A 20,762-nucleotide genomic window follows, 5' to 3' on the forward strand; every position below is an offset into this window, starting at 1 on the left:
GTTGTCTCGTCAAAACGAGACGTCTCGAGAATATCCTTCTGATCCGTCGTCTGCTTCGAACGAGTGAACGCTGCTTAATCGATCGGGACTAAAAATGAACGTGGAATTATAGACAAGGTAATCGGGGTCGTTAGTAATCCGTATAAACGTACAATTTCTTTGTCGGGCACGTATTTTTACGTGCTTGACAAGCGAGCGTTCATTAGTTTACTGGAATTGTAAACTGCGTACGTGTAACGGAGATGGACAATCAAATTTTCCGATTCGAAAATTTATAATAGCGGTATATTTCTAAAAATAGTAAAAATCGATTTATAAAATGTCACGACACCGAGGTCGTTTTACGTAGTTTTCTCTTCTGGCGTTCCTTGAATTTCGACACACCTGTTCTTCGTCGAAAGTCAAGAGCATTTCTTAGCGATCGATTAACAGGGCGTGATAAGAATTTTCGTTTTTACGCTCGATTGCTCGTAAACCGAGGATCTCGAACGAGAAACGTCGATTCGGTCTGTTCCCTTGGACTTTCCAATTATTGCGATAATTAGCAGCTGGAATTTCTGCAACGTTCTTTTTCTTTTCTTTCGTTTCCTTCACCTCTGAACTTTATTAAAAACCGAAATAATCTTTCATCTTTACTCGTTATTTCTCTTTCGCGAGAAACGAAGATACTGTTAGAAAGAGAAAATTTTCAAAGTATTTTACACGATTATCGGCAGAGAGACGTCTCGAAAGGAGAAGACGCAACACGTTGAATAAGACGAAAACGGTGTTGGTCGAATTCGGAGGGTAAGCGTCACGTATCGACTGTCGAGTCACGGATTCATATATAAAATCAGGGTGGGCAGCGTATATAGATCGCGGGGCCGTAAGCTTGTCTCACTCGCTTCGTCTTGTATATTTACGCATACCGGCGAGCTCGACGTAACGCAGGACGGACGGCCAGCGGCGCGACGCTTTTCGCGTCCCGGCTGTATATTTCTTCAAGCACGCACACGCGGCCGCGAACGACGTACAACCGGCGTGAACTCACGACCGACGCCAACGCCGACGTCGACGTCGACTCCGATCCAAATCCGATCGAGCCACATCGTTTCGTGCTGCGCCGCGTTATTTTTCGCGCCGAGCTGACCGAACAACCGACGCGACGGCCCCGAATCCGACAACAATCCACTCTTCTGGCACGAGCCATCTTACGAATGCCATGTGCACGACAAAACGAGCCACTTCGCGTTTCCTGTTTTTATCGAAGATCAACTTCCTAACGCGGAATACCGGAATAGCAGAATGAACAGATTCTCTGACGACGATGCTTGCTCCGTTACACTCGTAAAAGTTCGCGAGAAGAAATTGTCAAACTCGTTAAACGATTCTCTCGCAACGTTCGGCTGCCCGTCGAAAGAATAATAGAGCCGTTCAAACATCGATGGTTTCACGGCGACGTCGTCGATGTTAGGTTTCGTCGAACGGTTTTATATTTAGCGGGGCGTAACCGCAAAATCGAAGAAAGAGACGCGAAAGCTCAATGTTGTGGAGTTTGGCGAGACGACACGCTGCGTTTAAGGAAAATTTGTTAATCGTTCGTCGGATTTTCGCGAGTCTGGTTTTTTTTGCGTTGTTTGAAATTCTCTGGACATCGCGCGATTCGGTCGAAACAAAAATCACGGACGTTTCTTCCGTGAAAAAGCCGATCTTTGTTGTTGCTAGAAACGTTTTGCACCAGAGTGTCACGGAATTAGAGACTTTTTCAAACTGATTTTTTGCTTGTTCTCACAATTTATTAACGATCTTTTAAGGAAACACTTGACGGGACCGTGTTAAAATTCTTTCGTTTAAAATTCTGTTTTCTGCGAGGTCAGTGTCCTCGTGTCCTAGCCGTGTCCCGTAATTCTCCACTCGACCATTCGCGGCAGAATTACAGCGTTAGAGCAGAAGATCTATAGCGGAATTAACTCGAACGTTAATCCGCGCTTCATCGTTTAACAGTTGTAATCGTTCGAACCGACGCGACGCGACGCTCTGCCTTCCCTTCGATTTACAGCTAGCTCGAAATTCTCTTGGAAATTATAAAGCAATAGCAGTCGAGTAGTTTCGATCGTGAGTCTCTAGTTACTTTCCTCGAAAGACTCCGACCCTCTCGATTCCAAATATTCGCGTTTTCTCCCCATAACCTGTGTAAAAATAGAACCTGTCCTTTCTCGATCGCTAAAAACGAGACGGAAGTTAACGATTTCGTTAAAAACAACTCGTAGAAAAGTTCGCGAACGACACAGCTCCATATCCCGACGTCGTCTCTGGGAAAATCGAGGTCCCCCATGGAGAAAAAACACTAGATTCCCTCGTATTCTCCACTTTCACCTTTAAACAGCGTCGCGAGCAGAAAAACGATCGCTCGTTTTCTCATCGACTTCCGGACACAGAAGTCCTAGAAACACGGAGAGTCGCGTTTTTCCCATAAGAATTTTCCTAAGAGTCGTTGCGACCATTCTGGCGGAGGAATGTTCCGTCGAAGAAGAGGACTCGTCGCGAGTTTGGCGCGTGTGCGTGACCAACGCGGATCCGTCGAGTGAAAAGGAGTTCCTCGAATCGGCTAAACGTTCGTCGTTACGTGAAAGGAACGCCAGGACCTAAACGGTCGTGTCTGAGAATGCAATACTACCGTGTGCACCGTGGGACTCGAATTTAATTCCGCACGCGAGCCGATACTCGAGCCGGGAGATCCTTCGAGCCTGGGAAGCGATCATCCCTTCGGTTATTCGCTCTTTTCCTATTACCTCCGTTCAAATTAATTTTCGCCCACGAACAGTACCGCGGTAGCTTCCTCTACGGAAAATCTCCACACAGTCTAGCAAATTCGTTAAGGGATCCAAGGAAATCCGAGAGAACGCGCTTGTCGTTTTTGTCGATCGATTACTTTTTTCACTATTTTCATGCAAACATAACGCGACGTCGTACGAGTGATGTACAAGTTGCCTTAAATCGGTTCGTTAGCATTCCGATTCGAGTAAGTATCTGTTACTCTTCTAACGCTATTAAAAGTGACGCGAAATTACCTTGAAGCGGATAACGCTTCGCTTAGCCAAGTTTCAAAAAATTCCACGCACGTGTGGATATTTAAATTGCACAGAAGCCCTCCCCACGAAAAAAGAAAAGAAAACAGAATCGAAAATGTAAAGAGGTAGAAAAAAAGGAAGCGAAAAAGAAACGAAAAGAGCAAACGAACGAGATTGAAAGAACAGCAAACCGAAGAGCGAATTCGCTCGCAGGCAATGGATAATGATCGAACACACACGAGCCTCTGAGCAAAGCGGTAACAGTCGAATTAGCGAAATCACGCGTACACCAGGGCAATCGCTAAATCGTTGATACCGTATAATCGGTAATATCTTTCCGCACGCTAGAATGTCTCTTTTTCCCGCGCAAACTACTTCCTTCGGGCTATCAGTTTCTTCTAACCATACAAAAATGCCTGCTCTCGTTGTTTTTCTCCGTTTTAAGGGGTCACGCCACTTTGGAAGTCACAAAATGTAGCTGACTTTAACAACTGTTTTTTTTTAGGGGGAAAATGCCAAGGATACAACAGGTGTTTTTATATACTTTTATTCATTGAAACCTTATCTATTATTTACAATTTATAGACGTAAAAAGGATACAAAATGAAGATTGTATCGCAAAGCCTTGCTACTTGCTGCAGACTTCTGTGGTGGAAGCCGTAAAAATGACAGTTGTGATCTGAAGTAATAAGAAAAGATGGAAATGTTTACAAATTCGGTGACAGTGTAGAGCGTGATGCTGCCGATATGAAAAGTGGCCATATAGAGCATAGCGTTAAAACTTTTCCAAATCAACGATAATTACGGATCGTGATCGAGTTTAAAGGTTCTAAGACGTAAACAAAAGAAAGGAAACGCCTGACTAGGAAGGCTGCTGGTCCCAACGAAAAGAAAAAAGAAAAAAAAAAATAATAAATCATGCGGCCCTGTGAGAATCAGAACGATGCGAATCGCGTTTAACCCGCTTGAAACGTGGTCTCGCGCTCCTCTTGGCCGTCTTCTCACGGAAAAATCAGCCACGCTAATGAAATCGGCCGCGCACAATCGCCTTTATTGCGGAAACGAACGAGCTAAGCGAAACCCTGCCTTTAAATCGTGTTTACGACCGACGACACGTTTCTAAATACTTTTTAAATTTGTACATAGTCTGTTTGTTGTCGGATGGGACAAAAGTTTTATATTTTTCCGAGGGTAGAAAATGTATCGCGGTCGCAATTGAAGGTGTTAGCGATGCGCGGTGCATTGCGCAATGCATAATCGCAACAATGCGGGGAGCTCGACGCCTCGCATTTTCATTTCGCCATGTTTCGACGCCTCAGGTTGCGCGTCCATTCGCGAATCAACGAAATCATTTCTACCGCTGCTATTGTTACCAACAAATTATTTAATTTAACACGACAATCTTATCGCATTTTTTTTCAATCTATTTCTTCTAGATTTCAACACATTCGCTGTCACACATTCTCTCAGCTACAGTTAACATTTATTATTGTAAATGTAAAATTCCAAATATAATTCACAAATCCTGAATAAAGTTGAACAAAAGCATATTGGAAAATAAACGTATTTTCGAACGTAACGATAGTCACGATACGTTCAGTTTAATAAAATTCGACTTTCCATTGAAAAAAAAAAAAAAAACAAGAAACACGGAAAGAGATGATATCGAGCAATAAAAAAGGGTTAATTAGGCGCGAACCGAGTAATTAAATAAGTACATAACATCAGGCACAGTCCCTAGTTTCTTAAAGGCAATTCTCTATCTATTATCATCCAATTAGTTCTTCAATTAAGTTCCTTATAATTACCAGCTGTCGTCATCGTTCGTCACGCCGAAGAAATTATTTCGACTTTATCGATGAAACTCGTTTCGCGAAGCTTTTTAGCTTTCTTCAGGTTTTAAGCTCGCGACTTTGATGGTTGTTCGATTATTTTTGTTCCCGTGTTCAATCAACTTTTACGAGCAATCGAGGAGTTCCTTTTCTCATTATTTCTGCTGTTCTTAACAAAAATTTCGCCGCTGTGTATCCGTTTTGTACCATTTACTTTCGGCGATATTATATCTTCGTTATTAAAGCGACGATGTTTTTCAAAGTCTAAAAACGTCTTCTCTTTCTTCACAAAAAATCGCGAACATTATGCAAGCACTAGTAGCCAATTTTATTTCTTTCGTTTTAATATCAGTTTTCGCTTGTTAATTTTCGATATCGAATCTTGGCCGAGTCGATTGATTCCGTTCGTTGTTGGTATCGTTCGAAGATACCAACCACTCCTGCGATATCAAAATACAAATTAATTGATTCTCTCGAAGCTTCTGAAATTCATTTATAGGAGATATTTTATGTTATACTACATGGGTCTACCGAAGCAGGAATGCTATAATATTCCGACTATTCTATCGAAGAGTCAACTAATTTAGCTCTTCGTAGGTTGACGCTTTTAGGGTAACGTTAATGTCGGTGTTCCAGCAGGTGGTGTCATCTGTCGGCGTGAACGGCAACGAATCTAGCCGCTCGCTTTTCCCTCCGAAAGGAGAAACAACGATCGACGGCAATGCCATCCGTGACTGGACACCGCATATGATTTCACGGCCGATGCTCGGCGTCTTATTCGTGTGTAGAAATCGTGAAGATCTCGCGTGGATATCCGCCTTTAAATTGGATTGCAGCTACCTGCAGTCTCTCTTCCCTTTACGCGTCTCTCCGTACCTCCTCCGCTATCTCTATCGCAAACAGAGAGCTCGCTCCTCTGCGCTTATGTCCCAGACCATTACCGCGTTTCTCCTTCTGAAATCTATTCCTTTCATTATTATTCCTTAAACGTCGATCTTCTTCTTTTTTGACACGCGTCGAGATAGATGATTTCGATGCTCGTTATTCGAACTTCCAGATGGAAAGATAAATGTGTAGATCGGTACTTTCTAAAGAGTCTAATGCATGCTTATAACACTAGTCTGGCCTCGTGTTTTTTTTTATAGAACAAGATGGACGAGATTGGCACGATACGGTTTTACGGATGATTGTTTGAAATCGATGCCTACGCGTGGTGATTTCGATGCTTGTTGGCCACGGCAACACCATCACGGATCCTTTCTTTTTCTATTTTTTCTATTTCATTATGAGCAAAAACTTAGAATACAAATTTAAAGACACTAGCCAAAAAGAGGAGCCTTTTCGAATCGTTTAGAGAACCGATGGTGCTCGTGTCCTTCGAGAACAATAAACACTGACATTACGCATTAGTATAATAGGAAAAAAAATGGATGGAACGTTATCGATAGCCAGGATCGGACACCGAATCGATGTACCGCTCGCGGTCCTCGCGATCATTAATACCTGCTCGTCCTGTCGTCCACAAGGACGAGGACGAGGACGTTTCGGAACCGATGCTACGGCAATGGCTATGAGAACCGGCTATTAACGATTGCTATCGGAACAGAATTTTTCTCTTTATTTTTTCAGTGGAGCGCGCGTCTTCCATCGTAAGATGAACAATGTGACTTTGATCGAGCCGTTCCCTGCGTTTAACGCTGCCATTATCACGGGGTAATAATAATTCTCGACTTGGCCCTGGGCGACTAGCCTCGAGAACGTCCCCTGGAATCGACGCCGACTTCCGTCCGTGCTTTAAACGCGTGGATTTCATTTGCATACGAAACGCGATCGTTTCTTTGCAGGATTAAGCGGATCGGAAGGACTTGCCGATTTACGAATCTGTTTACGAGGGAACTATCAACAATTTAGGCTAATTTCTTCGTGCTGAATTTTCTTCGTACACGGATGAAATTTTATGAATATTTATAGACGCTCTTACCCGCAGCTAAACGCACGCTTCGAGTCTCGATATATTATACGTATAATCGAGTAAATAAGCTTCGATTATTTTATTTTTAAAGCGTATTAAATTGATCAAAAAGTCGATTTTTCTTCTACACATAACATGTACATGTACATAACAGGAACAGGCGACTCGCTACCTTGCTAAGCAAAACGTCGATATTGATATTTGAGTGACAATGAATATCATGTTTAACGAAGATGTGTCCTCTTAATAAATATATTTAATAAACTCGGCCATATTCTCTGTTGACAGGTGACAAATGTATCGCGAGAGGACATAACGAATAAAATTTTGATCGATGCGCGACATCGTATACGACGAACATCGACGATTACAATGTTCGAATAATGCGATCGTAACAGCGATTGTTAAACAGTTCGTTTCGAATCTATCCGCTGATCGTATTAGTTACAGATCATTGCGTTACATAGCTACAATATTTATAGAATTATTACAGGCATAGAGTAATTAATTAGGAAATAAAAACGACAGGAAGAATAGGAAGTTGAAAAAGGGACAGGCAGAAATTCGAGAAGAATCGATAAGTTCCAGCCACGAATAGAGAATTCGCGAAGCAATCAGAGTTCGACCCTGGCCTGGCCTCGAAGCACCCCGTAATCTTTCGGGTCTCTGGGCCTTTTCCCTTTCTTTTCCCTTTTCGAATCGCGTCGAATTCGTCGGATCGGTAGCCCAAATAAACGCCACGTTCGAGTTTTAATTTCCCTCGAGCCGATCGCTTTTGCGTTTCCGCGCCAACGATCGACCCGATCCTCCTCTTCTCTCCTTTCATCTGTTCCCTGCCAGACCCAGAGCTTCATTTCTCTTTCCAGGCTTATCATCGTTCGATCGCTTTAATACAACTCCTTTCTATAGCTACTATACAGTGACTCACACATTTGTGTAACGTATTACATAGATTGGCGCAGGTGGCGGATATATTCGCAACATTTTTAATAAGTAATATTAATCGATCGAATATAATCGATGGTAAACGGTATTAAACGCTTCGTATTAATTACCGTTGGAGTAAACACGACGTTCGATGATCAGAATTCACTCGGAATAAGCAATTCCTGTAGTTTTCTTAGAATTTGAAAGTGTGCGAACGAAAATGCGATTCGTCGTGGTCCGGAATGCTCCGTAATATACGGTTTTCGATCATTCCACCTATCGTCGAGGTGGAGAGTAATGACAGGTCGATTGATTCGAAACTATCATCTTCGCCAGTTTACGGTCTCCGCCTCGCGACTATTCGCTTTCGATCTAACGAATTGTTCGATTCGAACGAATTTCTTTTCAGAAACATCAAACATGTTTCGGCAGCTATACGTCTCTGAATTTATAAAAGGAAAATTGCCAGCTCGACGTCTCCGATATCATCTGTGGCTATTTTCGAACAACGATTATCGTTAAAATTCGATTTCGAAGGTTCGTTAGCTTCAGCTGCAAAATTGGTTTCGAAGGTAGGAAATTTGGTTCGGTCGCGTCGGGACGAAGTTGAACTCGGTCTTTCCGTTTTGTGAAAATACAGTGGCGTCCTTTGTTCGAGAAGAGCATCGAGCCGTCAAAGGCTCGTCACTTTCGTTTTCCATTCGAATCGTTCGGTTCCGAGCGTTCGCGGTTCGCGGATAAATTCGTCACGGTTGCCTGCGGCCCTTTCACGGCTGACGTGGCCTGCGGGAAAAATCAACGTCCCGCCGATGAATAGTTGCGCTAATAACAAGAAAAAGAAAGAAGGAAAATGTACTACAATTACGGCTGTCAACGAGACAGCGGATAATAAATCGGCGTTCTCGATCGGTCGCGATGTTATCGAACGGCACGACCGCGATAGCCACCTGGACACGTTCGATTTATTCCGCTCCCATCCTCTTAATCTCGATTAAGACGATCTTCGAAGATTCCACGGATTATCTTCATTTAATTTCCTCGACAATTCCTTTTTTTTTTTTTTACTAATTAATTCGAATAGTCGCGCGAAAGGTTTTACATGTACGATAGCGTACTTGAAACGCAAATATACTACGTAACGAGTAACTTGTAGTTTATTAACTGATTTTCACACGATTGTATTATACGATCGAATAAAATGTCGAAGAAAATTGTGAAACTGTGTTAATCTGTTCGTTTAGATAGCGTAACAGGAAGAAAATTGAATATCGTAATAATGGAGCATAATGTTTAACGGTATCTCGGGTCAGTCGTAAGAACGTTCGAAAATCTGAAATTCGAATTCAGCTCGCTATTACGCGTTGCATAGAATAAGCGATTCGAGATTGCTTCGCATAATAGTTGTAGAAACCGCGATATTTACATCGAGCGGAGCATTAAAGACGATACCTCGTGCGGGAGCAGTTTGTTTCCGATTTTTCGTTCTCTCGCGGAACGTTCGAAAGTCGATGAACGCTCTGTTCGACAAAGGGCCATCGACTCGTCTCGCTTCGGGGCCAACGATTCGCCGGCTCAGAATTCGCTCGTAAATCTGAGAGTGGCGCACGGCGCACGATACAGGCGGTTTTGCGTTCTAAAGGCATCCGCAGTTAAACTGCAACGCTTCTGCTCCCAGCGAAACTCTACCGGATTCCACGGTGCAAACCGTACAGCCGAGCTGCTTGTCGTGCGAAATTGCCTTCCACTACGTGAAACGTACTCGATACGGGCCGACGCGACGCCACCGTATGATTTACCGTTTCCACCTTCGCGTCCCCTCCCTCTCTGTTTCTCTGCTTTTCCGGGAAGATGGGACACGATAGCGGAATAACTTAACATCTGCGATGGACATCGTTCGATTCCAACTTTATTCGATGCTCCTTCGTTTATTACGTTCGTGCCGTTTTCAACAAAGGATAACTCGTTAACTACCATACTGTTCTTACGGAAAGATATTTACAGATGCTTGCGAATGTCTTCTAAGGCGATCAACGTCGTTCTCCACGAGATGAAAACCTGACAAACGATTATAATCACGCACGCACACACGAGCGTAACATTTTATTCGAAAAACCAGAATTATTAAGAAATTACCGATAAACCATTCGTGCGTTTGTAACAGTTGTTCAACGAATCAGCTAATGGTTGTACAGTCGAAAATGTTCAAGAAAAACCGGATAAAAAATGCTGGCGACATCGCATCGGTGAGCGGTCGTAACTAGAGGCAGCGATAAGTGACAAGCTGTGCAGGTGAAACGCGAAATTATCACCTTCTTGCCTGAAGAATATCGCGATAATTGCTCGAGAATATGTCGCGTGCATTCGGGACAACGTCGTCCATTAACGTTCCTGGATCGAACGTCAAATCTGCCACGTTGATAGCGAGAAGACGCGTTTAAAAAGACATTAACTTCTTTGTCGCTGGCAAGCTGATGATCGAGGAACGCGAACGAGTCACGAATCATCGTGGTGTCGCACGCACGCCGCTCGTTTCTGCTTGGAATCCGCTTTTTATCGAGTCGAGCTTTCACGATGTTTCCTCTCACCGTTCGATATCCTTTGCTTAAGTCACTCTCGTATCTTAACGCGTCGATTGCTACGGGGCTCGAAAACGGGCGAATCTATCAATTTCGTTTAGTCACACGTTGAAACGAATCGAAGAAGGAAGAGAAATTTTGCGCGAGTACGAAATGCTCGTTTCGATCTTTTAGATTTACAGAGTAATCCTTCGCGCGACATTGGTTCATAACACTTGCCCAGAAAGCGCGAGTTGTTCAGACCTGTTTTATACAAACGATTACGTTTGTTTCTTTCGATAATCCTGCGATACGAAGAACAGGTTTCTATTCTCCTTGACATTTACCTCGAATCCTGCGACAGAATCGTAATTTCAGGAAGAATCGTCCTTCTTGGACGATGAATTTTTATTTTGATCTTTTGAAACCAGAACCGTACATTCATAATATTGATCGGTCAAAGAAGGATCGTCGAAATAACATTCCTCCAACGCGAGGAAATAAATTCTATCTATTATTCTTAGAGATCGTTTATTTGCTCCTCTATCGAGGACAGGAAAACGAACAGAATTCGACAATTCGCACTCGACTGTACCAAATCCAAGTAGTTTAGAGTTACGTAATCCGTTTCGAGAGTGATTAACCTACTTCTTTTTTCGCGAACTTCTAGCGAACTAAGATGCTTGGAAAACCGACAATTTTTTTCTATCTTTCGACAGTTACCGACGTCGGAAAAAATAGTTTTACAAGCGTGGTTGTCGAATTCGCGCGAACAATTCCTGCGCGCTTTTTGCAAACGCGTTCGTGCATTTAGGAGACGAGGCGACTCGTCGAACAACTGAAATTGCATCGTGCTAGAGCGATTCATATACAGTGAAAGTATCGAATGTAACTTGAGTTTTGCGTGTTAAGCCTGTATAAATATCCGTCGACTTTCTCGTTCGGACGCGAAGCATCGGGACGCGTTATTAGCGCATCCGACGAAATTTCTATAATGTCGAGGCGTGGCGAGACAGCAATTCGAAGCTAGAAGTTTCAATTCGTTCATTGATATTTCATCGCATTTCGAATATACTTCGTAGTTACAAATTTCTCACCGGAATAACGTTTTTACTTTATATTCTACCATTCCTAATCATCAATTTTTACATCTTTTTCACGTAAAATACAAACTCGTTATATGAATCCGTTTCATACAACGGATTCAGAGTAATGGAATATGTTAAAATATGCCACTCTAAAAGAGAAGACTGTGTTCGATGGTAAAGACCGCAACGTTATTCGTTTAATCTCAAAGTACGACACTCGTCGCGACACCAAGGAGAATCGTACTGTCGCCTACAATCTCTGGCGCGCGCAATAGAGAAAGGAAGCCTCGAAGATGTCCATATATCGAGTGGCAGGCTCCCAAGCCGTGTATTCGGTGTCGATATATTAGCGAGGACGTTGGTACCGCGAACGGTCAAAGAGCAAAGAAGAAGAGGATTCGAGCGTGACCGCGAACAGCCGCGGAATTCATCGGTCGATTAAATTCCGGGGCGACGCAGAGGCATGCGGACAGCGAGCGAGCAAAGCGAGTGGCGTGTGTGCCGCTCTACGTCGCTCCACACCGCTCCACACCGCTCCATGTCGCTACACGCCGCGTCGAGCCGCGTCGAGCAGCGTCGAGCCGAGCGGCATCGTTCGAGAAACCGGTTTTCCATACGTTTTAATTTCACGCTGACATCGGCGCAATTCAGTTTACACGGATACTGGCCATTTTCTAACGCTAGCGGCCCGCCACGGAGATTAATGCTCAGCCCGTGGACGGGTCCAGCGTGTATTTTCGAGCTTCCACGGATCGAACGGACGACGAGTTTCCCAGGAACGCGGGACGACCTCGGGACCACATGATTTCCGCTCGATTCCGCTACATCGTCGCCGTTCGATCTTAACGCGTTCAACGCGCCACGCTGGAAATCACCGTGCACCTTGGGACACCTTATAATCCTGATTAATCAACCTACGATCCTTTCATTTTTCAAATTAACTTTTGCACTTGCCATCTTGCGTTGCCTCGGCCAAATAAATCAAAATAATGTTAGCCTTCATTCACCGCCGTAAAACCTTTTCTTAAACTATTTCTTCTTTTAGTTATCGAGTCATATCATTATCGGACTGACAACTAAATTTGCGACTCCGAGTTCCATTTCGTATATAGAGTTATTTATTAAAAAAGTTTACAAGTGGCAATTTTTAACCTAGGTCCGCATCGTTTCAATCGTTAATTCTTTGTAAGTTCTCTTTCGAAACACGCGAGAGCCTCGCAAATTTACTTGTCAACCCATTAATTGCAATTCTCTGCCCCTACGGTCTCATCGGTGCTAATATAACAGACCGTGTACCATCCTTTTATATTTCCAACGATTATGTCAATCCCTCTCGTTCAAAGATTCGACACTTAACTTTTCGTCGGTACATTTTATACGTTTTATTAGGCTGACTCGAGATTAATCCAGAGTCCACTGTTAATCATCCACGAGAGATCGTTCGAACGGTAGATCGGTGATATCGCTTACTGTCTTTTTTTACGTCGCTTAATTACGCGTCATCAACATGGATTCATTATTTTTCGAATCGAACCGCCTTAATTAGAGATCATTTTTCAGAAGAGAAACAATCGATTTCTATCGAAGTCTCGTCATCGCTGTTGCAATGCACTTAGATCAATTTCTTAAGCAAAAAAGTGCAATACTCTATACGTAAAGCATACTTAAGAAGCCAAATATTTATATCTTTGTTTCAGAATCGATACGCGAACATTGCTCGCGACTTTAATCTATATTATTCTATTGATTATAATTTGAAAATGGGTCATTTTTTAATGTACGTTCTGATACGCTGTAAAGTATCAGAGATTCGCTAACTTATTTAGTCGAAATATCCTGTCATACATTTTGTTCGTCCGGATTATTATTGACGCAGGCTCGGTGGTTAATTATTTTCGTAGGATTATCACCGATGTCGTAAATTATAAAATGTGTGATCAAACATGTGTGTGACCAAACTATTTAACAAATCCGATATTTTCTAATTGAAACGCGATCAAGAAATAAATGAATACTTAAAGGATGAAATTGTATAATCTCGCGGTTCTGTTACCATTAACATATGATTCATCGAAACGGGTTTATCCAACATTGTTGCCTCGCGTTTAGCGTTTCTCTTAAACCGTCAACGCGAATCAGCGACAGATCGATTTTCTCGAAAGCAGATCGATCCACCTTAACATACGGAAAATTGTTAAGCGACACTTTCCATCACTGACAAAACACGACCTCGTTTTCCCGTGTCATCGAGACTCGTCAATTATTTTCGCGCGATCGATGACATTTTTCGAAACGTTGATCTACGACTGTTCAATTTCGCGAGAAAAGAACGAACGTCTTTTTCCTCTAACAGGTAACACTTGCTTTGAATCACTGCCAAGACACTCCTTCCGAAACGACGGATTTATCCACGGAATCGGCAACTTCGTTTCGCGTAAACGTAACAATTTCGAAAGTTTACGCCTCGATTATTTGATCGACCCTGTCAGTTCTTTCTTTACGTCGTTCAAAACACTCGCGTTGTAACGCGTTGCACGATACTCCGAGTCGATCAACCGATTCTCCTTTTTAACAATTGCACAACAGCACTCTTATCGACAGTTTCAGTCTCGTGTCCCGATACGACCGATACACCGAACACTTGGTCGCCGCGCACTTTCAAATCACTGTTCGGACAATTTGAAAACAATTTTCTGTTCGAGTCGTTGTTCACTGTTCCGCGTTGCGCCACGTTTTCGCGTAGCTCTAAGACACTGTCGATGTTCCACTTGGCGAAATTTTCACGCGTCACCGAAGATCACGTCAACGTCACCAATGTCTCGTTCGCGGATCGACCTATTTTGGCCCAAATCCTTGAAACATCGTGAAATTTCGATGCTCGAATAGTTCGTTGGGCACACCGCATCCCGCGATACCTGTCACTCGTCCTACTCCACTTTTGTCCAAGCGTCGTACCACAACAGCAGTACTTTATCGATCGTTTTCTTCAACTTGTCACTTCGTTGTCTGCTTCGATCACGTCATACTGTCGGCACGTTGCAATTATGTACCTACGTCCGAGTCTGATTCATCGTCCACTTGTTCGATTAGGAGCATCGTTAGCGAGGAGGTATTCTGGATCTGCGGAGCGGCACGACATAAATCTCTGGACAACGACGAGGAGGCGATAGAAAGAAACGAAGAGTCGGGATAACCACGAGGGCAAATCGTCGAGCAGCACGTCTACGAACGATGTCACTCCGCGAGTGTCACAGGCGCGAACGACGGACAGGATTCGATCGGTCTCCTAAACGTTAACGGAGCAGCGACACGGTAGGGCAAAAACGGTTAGCCTATCCACTTCACAATGCCACGCGGGCGATACGTCAACGAAGGATGTCACTCGGTCTCGGATCACCCGCGAGTCACACGCGAGAACGACGAGCCGGGTCCTATGCTTAAACCCTAACGGAGCAACGATAACGGACACGGTAGTTCGAATAAACAAAGACGCTTTTAGCCTATCCACTTGGCACTATCGCGCGGGCAAATAGCTGGATAATACTACTAGAGATGTCACTTGGTCGAAACTCGTTCGAGTCACACACGCGGGAGACGAGCTCCTACGCCTAAACGCTAACGGGCCTACGTGTTAAATGGGTGGACTCACCTGCAGTATGTATCCTCGCGTGTAATCCTCGTACGTCCAGCCGAAAGCGGCTAGTAAACGTGTCACTTGCGCGTGCTGCAACTGGTTGAACAACTGATCGAGCAAGATCTTAAGGCGTATCGGTAGTGCGCGCGAGCCGTAGAGTACGAGGGATGCGACGTCAAACGCGGCCGTCGGCTCGACACTCTCTGAAGCCGGTGGCCTCTCCTCCTTCTCCGCGACATCGCCTCCACCACCAACACTGCCACCACCATCCTGACTGCCACCCCCACCCGCGACCCTTCCTTCCCCACCGCTCGAGCCCCCACCACCCTCGCTAACGCACCCACCACCACCTCCACAGACACCTCCTTCCCTCGACGCGGTCATCGTCGTCGTCGTCGTCGTCACCGTGGTCGTCGGCGTCGCCTGCTTTACCCTCCCTCCAACGCTCCTGTCATCCCTACCAACGGCACGGGGGCTGGAGACGACATCCCCACCAGACGACAGACGCGCCAACGCTGCAACAACAGAGAGGAAGAGAGATGGCTTAGAAACAGAATCGTACGGATTAGCGGATGTGTTGGTGACCCTGGACAAACCAACCCCACCGAATACGCTTCTTTCTGGGTATTGCGCGGAGCTGGAAAGTTGGCGCGAGGATGGAATGTGGGCCTGATTGGTTATACCGTAATAGGAACACCTATTCGAACATGTACTTTTCTTATTGGACGAGACGGTTTAATCCACCGATTTAATTGCATACGTAGTATCTTGTCGGCGAACGGGGATACCCGGGAAGTCTGCGACGACCAAGCATCACGCTTTTCTTACGCCTTTATTTATCGTGTCGTAGCGGATTCGATATTATCGCGCGCGTTCACGATCGACGCTATCTTATAAATCGATGAAACAATACGTGCCTTTCGGCGAGCCAAAATTTACGAATATATCTACATCCGACTCTGTTCGTATTATTGACCGTACGAACGAAGATATCGACGTATTGTCAATATTTTGATCCACCGAAGAGACGGTTCGACGAATCTGCAAATACTTTTTCCTGCAACGAGACATCGTTGGGCGCTGTCTCGAAATTAAATGTATAGTCGATAGATATAGGACGCGTACGAACAGTACATCAATGAATACATATTAACAACGTCGAACCGACAAGCGTCGTGCAGTGTCGCTGACGATCGTTACAGGACTTTTCGTATATTTTATTTAAAATAGTTCTAATAAAAACAATGTTGTGAAACATTATCGTATTAAAAAATGAATTGTCAGGACAGTTTCGTTGGTACACTGGTATAATTAGGGGGTGAAAACTGTCAGAGTCCTAAAAATCGAAGATAGTCGCAGGTGTCTGACGGCTAAACGACCAGCGATTGTTTGGTCCATTTTGTATATGCAGCCACGTATATTACGTACACCTTGGAATAAGTGACACGACTGTCCAAGCCGTAGTCGTGTGCGTAGCCTAGCTCTAAATGTGGAGGTTTCAGGAGCGTGAAAGGTGGGGACAGGCGGAGCAAACGGAATACCCCTCTTGCCCCTATACAACACCGACTTCCGCGCTCGCTACTCTGCCTCCCACTCTACTCGCGCTCCGATACCCCCGCCCCCCACCTATACCCCTTCGTCAAGCGTGTTTCTGTCCTTTCGTTTTGTTCCTGTCGTTCGCGGCCTCTAGTCAGCCTGTTCGGTTCTCTCTACTTACTTACTACTCGTCCCGTATGTCCTCGCTTCCGGCTGGGCTCCAATCGATAGTAGTAAATAGTAAGTAAGTAGATATTTTTCTTTCCGCGCCAAGAACGTATCTGCGCTTCTATTCGATGCAATCGAACGAAAACATTTTCGAAAAATTGAATATCCACTCGATACCTTTCGAAATCGTAAGTAATTGTTTATTATTTCGAGTAAAATAATGTCGAATGTTTTCGAGAATGCAAACAAAAAATAATGTAGGAGAAGAAATATCGAAAATTTGCGATGTTCGAAAATTGGAAAAGTCCAAAGTGGGTTGACGTCTGAACGTTGAACAATGCCTATAGCCGAATGATGCAGAAGGTGTGGGTGCAACAATCGCGATGGAGTTTCACGAGGGAAAACGCCCGCGGACACGGTGTTTCCCGTGCGGCGGCCCCCCTTTGCTTTCTCAGAGACACCGACACCACACTCTGGTATATAGTTGTCGGAACAGCCATAAGGTCTCGAGGCGCTTTCCCTCCAGAACCGTCACGCTTTTCGCACCTGACGATTCCTATCTCGGGACACGAAAGTTTATGGGCCTTCTTACCGCGCAGACACGCTCGACGATGCTATCGTTCCCGGGTTTCGCATACGACGAAAACATTAATCGAAACGGTGCGCGTTAATCTTTCTCCCTTCTATATCCGCCGCTTCATCGATCGTGAATTTATAGACTGGTCGCGATTAATCGAATAACTCGGCGGAAGGTTAACAAGTTTCTTTCGTGAATTGCCGTGATTCGACACTGAACCGTGGACGATGTATCTTTGACCCTCCTTGATTACTAGCGACACCTGTGCGCATTCGATTTTGTCTACCTATAACAGGTGCACTCGAACGATCTATACACTTTTTCCTAGCAATCGATAATAATACAATTTTTTCGAATTTTATATACGTTCTTTAGATTCACGAATCGAAACCTACGTGTATACTTGGAAATATTTATTTCTCGTCGAAAACGTGTAAATTATATGGAATAAAACTGTAACGAGAATCATTAATGGTACGATCGTTTCATATAAAACGCAAGTCGCGATTCGCCGTTATATGAAAGGTTTCGTTTGTATTTGATCGACCCTCGGTACAATACCGTGACCGAAATCCGGTGAAATTCGACGGACGGTGAGTTTCGCGTCTCGCAAAAATGCGATCCGCAAATCCAGCTAACGCAACCGACAGCTGTGTACCACCCTTCCATCGACGTTCGTTCGGCGGAAAATTCGTTGTCGCGAACAACTACCATGGTGATTCGCGGGAAAAACATCGCCATGTTGGGAAAAAATAAATTGACGAACGTGCTTCTCTTTCGACGTAACAACCATTTTGTACGATAAACGAGAATTTCATAGTACAGGTCAATTTTCATGCTTTTCAACTTACTTTCATTCGCTTTAGCGCATTGTTCGTTAAAATAAATATTAAAATTAATTTTATTAGTTACACGAATACGTGTCGAAAATTGTTAAAACTTTTCTGCTTTTAACTGAAACTTATCCTGAGAAACATATTTGGAATTTGAAATTTCTCAGCTGTAATCTGGTACTCGGATCGATGAACACCTGTTCCTGGTGCCCTCGCATCACATAATCCTTACTAATTGCATATATTTACATTTTTATGACATCTATAACACAACTCGGTGAAAATTTCAGAGTGATTCTCAGGAAATCACAATAGAACGTAAGGAAGAAGGGATTTGATTGGAGGGGAAATGTTCTCTTTTACCTTACCTCTCTCTTTCTGCTTCCTTCCTGTTATTTATCATTGCTATCCAACAATTCTTGACAATGCCTACTTTACGGCTTCTTTTATTAAATCGCAATATTAATTCTTCGATTTTTACCTACGTACATATGTACACACATATGCATAATAGGAAATCTGAAACCGTGATAAATTATAACATTAAAATTTGTGCAACTTGAACTACGGTTGACTCGAATCACTAGTTTAATCGAAACGCGAAAACCGAAGAAATCTCGGGTAGATCGATCGAAACTCATTTGAGAAAAACGATTTCAATGTCCGTTCGTTATAAGGGTTCCGACGACTAGGTGCCGAGATCGTCATCGCGGTTTAATTAAATCGAAAATCGAAGAGTCATTAATGACAAGTGGCGCCCAATCGCGATGACTTCGTGATTTCTATTGATCCAAAGAGTGGGGCTCGCAGCGAGGCGAGGGTCAGACCGCTCATGGAGTCGCAAACTCGCCAAAGGGCTCGATATGCCACCTATAACAACGACATACTATCGTTTTTAGAACTTATCCACTTATCTTCGATTACGTCGCTCTTAACGCCTTTTCATAGCCGACTGTAACACGTTACGCTTTTTACCTATACTTTTAAGACTAATTTGTCGTTCCTGTTAGTTGGTCGTATAACAATGTCGTTGGACAATTTATAATTCGGTAACGATAACGTATCGGTGATGTTGATTCGGGATATCATATTTTGGATATTTTGAAACGCATCCATGTAACGTTATACGCAGCGAAGAAGTATGCTTGTCATTGCCCGCTTTTAATCATTCGATCGCCCTTCTAAACACCATTTTCTATCTCTATAAAGCTTCCGAAACAAAAGTAACAGAGAGAAAAAAGAGAATTCTATCGGAGATCACACGAACCGACGCATCAGCGTCGAGTCCGATAAAAGTTTCGACGCGACGCGCCTCCGTGCTTTTCGAAAACAAAAATCCTGACGTTGGTTCGCGTGCTTTTTGACCTTTAGACAAAAAATAAAAAGCTGTGAAAGCCCGACACAACCCGGAGGAGGATAGGCAGCCACGAAATGGAGATTCGAGTGCATGCATACATAACCGGCGGGGTGCAAGAGGACCCGATGATGCCGGGACGTAATATCAATACGCCACGAAGGCAGGATAGTCGCGTCTGATTTTCCGAGCGCATCGGTACGTGGATAATGTTTTAATGGAGTTTGCGGAGTGCGAGGAGGGCAGCACGGTCTCCACTCGGGCCAAGGGTGAACCCGCCAACGGTTTACACACCATTTACTCGCGCCCTGTAACCTCGGGAACTGGCTGTTTACAATACTGTACAAACTGTGCTCGCGTCGACGCCGTACTACCGATCATCTCCTTTTACCATCCGTACTTACGTTCCTTCTTCCGATATCGCGTACGTCGAACGCTTCGATCGACGAGTCGAACCGTGGGATCGAATGTCGCGTAGACGAAACCTCGACGGAGAATTCTGCAGGGACTGCTTTCGCGACTTCGGGAAATCTATCGGGAAGTAATTGGTAACCTTGATCACGGTATGATATAATTAATCGATCGTGCGCCCGATCACAACTTTTCTACATGGATTTATTGTGGACGCAAAATCGAAAATTTGAATTCGTAAGCTCATCAAATTATTCGATAATTATATAACGCATAATAAGCGAATGTTAAAATTTCTGCGGTATCGCTCGAAGCTACGCAGAAAATATGTATATTCCCGAAAGAGAAAAGGTTTCCTTTCGATTCTGCCGTAACTAATACAGCGTTATCGCGCAAAAGAAGAGGATAGACCTCTTCTTTTAGAAATCCATGCAAATGCTGGCCGATCGTTTGACGAAAAGTCGAATTTCGTGGAGCTTTGTCTCAGAACCGGTCTCTTTTGCGCCACCCTCTCGGGACTTTTGTTCCATTGTTCGACGAAACCTGTCAACAGCTCGGTCACGCCGCGTTTTCCGAAAAGAATTCGCGCTTCCACGGTTATCGTGCACTTTTAGACAATGGCCAGGCACCTGCTGTCCATTGACACTAGTGGTAGGTTAAAGGGACGCCGATCTCGGCAACGAAAGGAGCCGCTAATTATCAAAACTATCATTTGTTAGCGAACCAGGGGGCTACGCGTTGTCTCTGCATGGGGTTGCTCGGCTACGACTCGAAGCGTTCGCCTTCTTTTTCCGTGAAATAGACTTACTGCTTATACTCTTCATT

General features: G+C 44.1%; 1 protein-coding gene across 1 annotated transcript in view; it reads right to left on the bottom strand.

Annotated features, from left to right (window-relative positions):
* Nucleotides 1-20,762, bottom strand: part of LOC100875938 (uncharacterized) — a 182,824-nt gene that overhangs the window by 6,393 nt on the left and 155,669 nt on the right. The window contains exon 4 of the mRNA XM_076531996.1: nucleotides 15,074-15,573. Coding sequence (XP_076388111.1) covers nucleotides 15,074-15,573 — 500 coding nt within the window. The remainder of the gene's footprint in view (nucleotides 1-15,073; nucleotides 15,574-20,762) is intronic.

Source organism: Megachile rotundata, chromosome 5 (genome assembly GCF_050947335.1).
Source record: "Megachile rotundata isolate GNS110a chromosome 5, iyMegRotu1, whole genome shotgun sequence".
In the NCBI taxonomy this organism is placed as follows: Eukaryota; Metazoa; Arthropoda; class Insecta; order Hymenoptera; family Megachilidae; genus Megachile; species Megachile rotundata.